The sequence below is a fragment of the Glycine max genome, chromosome 19 (genome assembly GCF_000004515.6).
Source record: "Glycine max cultivar Williams 82 chromosome 19, Glycine_max_v4.0, whole genome shotgun sequence".
Classification (NCBI taxonomy): domain Eukaryota; kingdom Viridiplantae; phylum Streptophyta; class Magnoliopsida; order Fabales; family Fabaceae; genus Glycine; species Glycine max.
In genome coordinates this window covers 14798331-14806477 of record NC_038255.2, presented here as the reverse complement: position 1 = coordinate 14806477, position 8147 = coordinate 14798331, and the positions used below count along the sequence as shown (strand labels likewise).

The window sequence follows — 8147 nt, the reverse complement described above, 5'->3', positions numbered from 1 at the left end:
TCCTTCCTTTTTCTTTGCTCCACCTACCCCAGGCCTCCTATTGCCAGCACTCATCGAAGCAACATAATCAAATTTGCCCCTTCTTAGACCTACTTCGATCCTTTCGCCCACAAATACCAGATCTGAAAAACCCAAGGTCATGTATTCCACCATCTTCTCATAGTAGAACACAGGTAAAGTATCTACTATCATGGTGATCATTTCCCTCTCCATCATTGGGGGTGCTACTTGAGCCGCCAGATCCCTCCATCTCTGGGAATATTCTTTGAAGGATTCATGCTCCCTTTTGCACATGTTCTACAACTGCATTCTATCCGGGGCCATATCGGAATTGTACTGGTATTGCCTGATGAAAGCAGCCATTAGGTCTTTCCAGGAACGGACCCGGGAAGATTCTAGATTGATGTGCCAAGTGATAGCTACCCCAGCCAAACTCTCTTGAAAAAATGCATCAATAGTTTTTCATCCTTCGCGTATGCTCCCATCTTCCGGCAATACATCTTTAGGTGATTCTTGGGGCAAGTAGTTCCCTTGTATTTGTTGAAATCTGGCACCTTGAACTTCAGAGGAATGATGATGTCAGGCACTAGGCACAGTTCTTCCATGTCGGCAAAAGGGTAGTCTTCATCTCCTTCAATGGCCCTCAGCCTTTCTTCTATATGATCGAATTTTTCCCTTTCCACCATGGCAGGAGGCAATCTTCCCACCACAAAATGTAAGGGTTGTAGTTGTGATTGTGGGCGATACTGAGGGCCCTCCAAAGCATTTGGCAAGGGTACGCAACCAAATGCTTGCTCCTTAGTGGCATATCTGAAGAGAGGCTCGAAGTCGACCAGAGTGTGGTCTCAGGGTACTTCATGTGTCTCACCTATGGGTTGAGGGACGTGTGCATGACCAAACTGGGGTTGTTGGATCTCAATGGGTATGGGAGTAGAATTGTGGACATTCTCATCGGGCGCGTGTTCAACATTGGGTAGTGTATAATTGGAAGGCAAGCCATATGGTGGGAGGGGATGCTTGCTCTGGACCTGCACAAAATGGGGGCCGTCTGTACTTCCCAATGCTTTGCCTCCCTAACCTACCATATCCAAGACTAAATGATTTACTTAATTGATACCAAATGGGTAAGTTGGGTCCACCTTAGTGGCGGCACTTGTGGCAGCGACTGCAGCCGTGTTGACCTCCATCATTTTTCTCATACTCATCATGGCCTCCATCATGGTGGTCATTTGGTCTTTCATGGCCTCCATGTCAGCCTTCATCTGTTCTTGAACTTCTTCTATCTCACTCATGATCCTAGCCTTGGCACGTGTTTGGTAAGGGTGTCCTAAAGCATGTTCATTCTTTTTTATTACTATGATTACGTTTTGACGATGACGATGACTGTTAACGAAAGAATGCAATGAGTAATGCAACAACTAAATAAATGTGAATGCATGACAATGATAAGTTGTTGAAGTATTGTGAATTTACATAGGACATTCAGTGGAACATAGGGTCGAATAAAATCCAATTTTCATAAATAACAGCATTGTTCATCTTGTCAGAGACAAAGCATAACTAGAAATACAACATGGACACATCAACGATTCCTAATTATGTGGGTCATTAGTTTGACCATGTGTTGGCAGTAATTGAAAAGACTGTGAACTTTATCAGGAGTAGAGTATGTGTTAGCCACCGCCTTGGCTCTAGCTAACAACCTTGGAAGCTCTGGACTCTCATTCAGAGTGAGAGCAAATCTATCCATCCATTTCATGGCTTCTTTATGCAATAACTCTATCACCCCTTCTCTCGCTTCCCTTTCAACCCGCAAGGCTAACACCTTTGCCTGTTCATCTTCCAGCATATGCCCATGACTAGCAGCTAGGTTCACCTTCTCTTTATATTGGTCAATGATTATCAACATACTTTCTTCTGTTTTGCTCAACTATTCTTTCAAACTTCTCTTTGACCTCTGACAACTCTTTAACTTATCCTCTAACATCAGGCTTTCCATCCTTGATTTGTCCCTCTCGGCCTTTCTAAGTTTGAGCTCATTACTACTACCTAGAAAAGCCCTCATAACTTGTTTCTGCTCCACTCTTCCTTTCTGGCCTTCTTCGTTTCCCGCTCTAGCGCTTCAGCTACAGTCATGTTGATATCTTTTAGTTCATCACATTCTTTCCTAACCCTAGTGACTGCCACCTTCAGCTTCTCCTTCTCCACTCTTATCTTTTTGAGCTCAGCTTTCAAAGCTTGCACCTCTTCACTCTCCTCAGGCATTTCAGCCTCTTCCCGACTCAGACTCTTTAGCTTTGGGAGCCAAGTTATCCCTTGCATTCTAGACTTCAACCATTTGTGATAGCCGCCTATGACACCATTGCTACTTCCCCTAAGTTCTTTATCTTTTCTTTCCACTTTATTCCATGCCTTACGGATCCTCTAAAGTGTCTTTGCATTAGCTTCATTGAAACCTCACACGATGAAAGGCGTGATGGTCTCCTTCAATGGCGCACCTCTCATATGGTAATCCAACTGTCTTATGGCCAACATGGGATTATAATTAATACAATCCCTCGTTCCTATCAAAGGGATATTTGGAAATCCTTCACATAAGCATAACACTCTTGCCCCTCCTTCTTTCCATTGTGGGAACCAACTAATGGACGCCCCTATCATGTCTGCTAAGAGTTCTTCCAAATTTGCTGATGGAAGCTTGCTTGTGGGGCTTCTATGGAGGCTGGATCTTTGAGCTTCAATGAGGTCCTTTAATGGTGACTTTCCACCATGGAGATGTAGCGGAAGACAAAGGAGAAGAGGTGAGAAGAGGCGCCATCCACTAGGGAATAAGCCATAGAAGAAGGAGCTTCACCACCAAGATGAGCCTTGGATAAGAAGCTTGGAGAGGATGCTTCAATGGAGGAAAAGAAAGAGGGAGAGAAAGAGAGAGGGGGGGAGCACGAAATTGAAGGAAGAAAAAGGGAGAGAAGTTGAACTTTGAGTTGTGTCTCACAAGACTCTCATTCATCAAAGTTACAACAAGTGTTACACATGCTTCTATTTATAGTATGGTAGCTTCCTTGAGAAGATTTCTTGAGAAAACTTCCTTGAGAAGCTTCTTTGAGAAAACTTCCTTGAGAAGCTAGAGCTTAGCTACACACACCCCTCTCATAACTAAGCTCACCTCCTTGAGAAGCTTCCTTAAGAAGATTCCTAAAGAAGCTAGAGCTTAGCTACACATACCTCTCTAATAGCTAAGCTCACCTCCTTGAGATGAGAAGCTAGAACTTAGCTACACACCCCCTATAATAGCTAAGCTCACCCCCATGACAAAAAACATGAAAATACAAAAAAAGGTCCTTACTACAAAGACTACTCAAAATGCCCCGAAATACAAGGCTAAAACCCTATACTACTAGAATGGCCAAAATACAAGGCCCAAACGAAGGAAAAGCCTATTCTAATATTTTCAAAGATAAGCGGGCTCATACTTAGCCCATGGGCTCGAAATCTACCCTAAGGCTCATGAGAACCCTAGGGCCTACCCTTGGATCTCTAGCCCAATCTACTTGGAGTCTTCTACCCAATGCCCTTGTGGGATAGGATTGCATCATTTGCTTTGTCCTTTCCTGAGCACATGCGATGACCTTGTAGGGGGAAGATAGATCTACTTTCATGATTGAAGATGTGGGATACCAACCATCCATAAAGAGCAGGCATACATCAAACAATCCTCACACTGCTCTTTTCGCATCTTAAGTCGAATGTATCATACGCATTTGCTAAAACAGCAATGATCGGGCTTTCTTTGTCGTGGTGATAAGCAAGAAAAGCATCGATTGTTGCTAGATCCACCAGCCCGTCTACATTCGAAAATAGTACTGTCCTAAACACTAGCAGTGCTAATACGCCGATGAATGATGCCCACTCTCCTTGGCTGGCCAGAGTTTCCACCTTCTCCTCCAAGCATTTCCTTGGTATTCCCCCTACCCCATTCCTACTTTGCTTCACTCGATCTAATTTTTGTTCCAAGATCTTGACTACTCCTATTGTTCTCACCATAGAAGGATAGTACCCAGAAAAAAGGCATGGTTTCCTTCCTCCTATCGGGCATCCTAAGATCCCTTTGAACTCCTCTATGGTTGGTGCTAACTGAAAGTCCTCAAAAGTGAAGCATCTGAGTGATTGGTCATAGTATTGGGTGAGAGATGCGATGGCTTCAGCGGACACTTCTTTCATCGCCAGATCCCAAATCTTCCCATATACCTTGCTGAAAGCCTGATGTTGAACTCGATCCATCTGCTGCCCCAGTTTTCGCAAGCTGGCTACCTCTAGATTCTTGACTTTGACATGATAGAACCTTTTCTTAAAAGATGATGCTTGGTCCGACCCCATGTTCGCAGGAATGGAAATTATGATGACTTCAACAACCTATCACAAAGGAGATATGATGAATGCATTAGGGCATGGTTATGCTATGCATGACAAACGCATTCATCAAATTGACACAAGACGCCCGAAAGACCACCCTTTCTTACTAACAATGCATTGGGTACCATGTTCATGCAACTCTTGATCATCATTGAGAGAAAGAAATGTATAAACCCAATCATGGTTTGTTTTTAGTTATTACCATGGTACCCAATGCATGCAACTAAGAAAGCGGTGCAAACTTTCACAATTCATTGTGACTTTGATGGCAGAGAAAAAGAATGCAAGGCATGAGTAACTACATGACGGGAGCATGCATGAGTGAACATAATGACTAATAACAACAAAAGGTATGTGGTTGGTAGCACAAAGAAACATGCTAAACGAATGAATATGACAATGTAATGATTTATGCAAAATGCGTGTCAACATGATAAAATGGTAAATACAGGAATGATATATACTATTATGACATTATAAAGATATACATGATTTGATCAAGGAAACAAAACATAGTGAGTTTGTTCCATGTCCCTAATTTAGGAACCTAATGGAAAGGATCAAAAAGTGAGCTATCTAGTGACAACTCCCAAGGGTGGTCGTATGTAACTTTCAATGGCTTCTAGAGATATCATCCTCTTTGGTAACAACATTGTGGCGATAAGGACTACCAGCAACAATGCATCACCAAAAGAAGAAAACTGTAGATAAGGTTTCACTGTTATCAATCGAGTCGGAGACCCAGCATGACCACAGATCGATCTCCACTCCCTATTTCTCACACAGACCTAGGTATAGGTCCTAATATCTCAACGTGTGTGCAAAGGAGTACATGCCATGTGCGCATAGAACAAAAATATTTCTAACTACGAATGTAATAGATAGGCAAACACACACCAAACATAATAACATAGCAAAGGTTATATACAAATATGGACAAAACAAAAGATAAAAGAGAAAAGGGAACATAAATAAAGAAGAAGTCATGATAAAACATTGCACACTGATCAAATGCTTAACTCTCTAACAACTCCCTAGTGCAGTCGCCATCTGTCGCAACCTACCATACAACGAGGGTGTGAAAGGTGAAAAGAAAAGGTGCATCATCCAAAAAGAAAACACGTGGGAGTCCCCACCAACTTTATTTAAGGAAAACGTTACAAAAAACCAAAAAAAGGTCTGCGAATTTTAAAAATAAAGGTTCAGGAGTTGCTTACGCATGGGGAAGGTATTAGCACCCCACACGCCCGTCACAAGGGACAACAACCTTTAATCGAGTGCATAACGTGACTTTAAAATTATGTATTTTCCCTTTTTATGTGATGCAATCCTACCCCCCAAGGGCATTCGATAGAAGACTCTAAGAAGATTGGGCCAGAGATCCAAGAGAAGGCCTTAGGGTTCACATGAGCCTTAGGGTAGATTTCGGGCCCATGGGCTAAGTATGAGCCCACTTATCTTTGTACATATTAGATTAAGGTTTCATTATTTTTGGGCCTTGTATCTAGGGCTCCATAATGTAGGTAGGGTACCCTAGAAATGTAGGATTTTTCAGCCCTTGTATTTTAGGGCACCTAGACTATAGTTTTTGTATTAGGGGTAGTTTTGTAATTTTACATGCATTAAGTGAATATTTGATGTGTGTGTTGGGAAATAAATGTAATTGAATTTGGAGAAGCCTAATCCAATTAAATTTTAGAGGGGGAGGTGAGCATTTGCTTGCTACACCCCATTGCCACATCATATAGTCACACTTTGTGCATATCCTTCATGTTTTACATGCCTCATGAAACCTAAGCACACTTAGTGGAAAATCTTGGACTTGATCTTGGATTAGTGGGCTGAATCATAGCTAAAATTCACTAATCATAATTAGTGAAATTATGGCTCCACAAATTCAATTTCAAATTCAAGTGAAATTTGAATAAATTCAAATTTCCCTCCAATTTTGTGTGACACTTAGGCTATAAATAAAGGCCATGTGTATGCATTTTTTTCAACTTTGACCATTTGAGAATTTCACTTCAAAGTTCATACCTCATTTGAGGCACAAAATTTCGTGCCCCTTCTCTCCCTCTCCCTCCACTCATCTTCTCCTACCTTCAAGCTCTTATCCATGGCTTCCTATGATGGTGAGCTTCTTCTTAACTCATCTTTTCCTTGAAGTGGCATCTCCAATCATCTTTCTTCCTTCTCCATTCCTTTGCAATGATCTTTAAGAAGCAAAGGACTCCATTGATGGAAAAGATCCAAGACGTACAAGCTCCACATGGAGCTACATCATTATGTTTCTTTATTTTTTTGGGGTTGACAAGGGGGTGCCCTTGCTCCTACGTATCCTCAGGTGCGATGAGGAATTCAGACCCACGTAGTTCTTTCAAGTGAGAAAGTTTGTGTATTGAATTGGTTTTATGCTTTTGAAATATTTATTTTAATTAACCAAAACAAAAAGGTTGTTGAGGCATTGGACCTTGAATGATCTCAAGTGACTTTTGATGGAGAGAAATTCGGTTATGAGTTGGTTTTATTTTAGTTTTGTTTATTAACTTTCTATCTCTTTAAAGACAACTTTACGGCCCTAGTGATTGGTTAAGATTAAACATTACAAAAAAAATGAGATTACCAATGACAGATGGAGAAGATGAATGTGCATATAATAACAAAGGGACCCCTAAGGGTACATAGATCACATTCAATCCTTAAAAATAAAACTAACCAACTGTCGCACGAAGAACACAGAACAAGAAACAACATAGGGATTGATCACGGTTGCGATTCGGTAGCGCCTCGACTTTGTTTCCTCTTCTTTCTTCTTCTGCTTTCTGTCTTTCTTCTTCTTCTCTCTCAATTCTCTCAATTCTCTCAATTCCCTCAAGTGCTAAACCTTTCAACCCCTTAACCCCCCCCCCCCATAATGGCTATTTATAGAGAAAAAGCCATTTTGGGGCGGTTGAAGCTCGCCCAGGCGAGCTAAAGCTTAGCCCTGAAGTAATGAGCTTGGCCAGGCGAGTTGGTTGCTTAGCCATGAAGCTATTTCATGGCCCAGACGAGCTAGATGCTAGCCTAGGCGAGTTAGGGTCTGGAAAAATCCAAAGAAAAAGACCCTTTTGCCCCCTTCCTTGGTATCTTTTTGTTTTCTTGATCAAAACACTAAGTGATTCCTTGCTTCGCACAATAACTGGTGTCAACCACCATAATTCGACTAATAAGAATAAAAATATCAGCGAACGATAGTCCTCGGATGAAATTAGGGTCTGACACCTCGACAACTGTAAAAAGAATAAAAACATATATGTTAGTGGTGTTGGGTATGTTAGAGTAGGGTAAGGTCTGAAAACCCCTTTCTTGACCATCTTCCCATAAGGGAACATGGTTCCTCACCAACTCAATGAGTGGTGCTACAAGTATAGAAAAATATGGGACAATCCTTTTGTAAAAGTTTGTTAAGTCATCGAAGCCCCAAATTTCCCTTATACTTGGTGGAGTGGGCCACTCTAGAATGACCTTTATTCTCTTAGAGTCCGTCGAAACCCCTTGATCACTATTTAAAAAATTAAGGAAAGTAATGCAATAAAACGTACCTTTTTTATATTTTGATGTTGATTACTCCTACCAAAAAGTATGACAAACCTAAGGTGTCCCATATGAGCACCTAGGTTTGTATTGGAACAAAAAATAAGAACAAACCTACCTAATGAGTCCCTATGTATGTGAATCATGAAGATGTTGGATGC

General features: G+C 41.4%; 1 protein-coding gene across 1 annotated transcript; it reads right to left on the bottom strand.

The window, feature by feature from the left end:
* Window positions 1-419: 419 nt before the first annotated feature.
* On the bottom strand, window positions 420-1909 carry LOC100783499 (uncharacterized). Its single transcript, XM_006605001.1, has 3 exons — window positions 1652-1909; window positions 901-1028; window positions 420-810 (listed from the first exon to the last, which is right to left on the bottom strand). The coding sequence occupies exons 1-3, from the start codon at window positions 1907-1909 to the stop codon at window positions 420-422; spliced, it is 777 nt and encodes a 258-aa protein (XP_006605064.1).
* Window positions 1910-8147: the final 6238 nt, after the last annotated feature.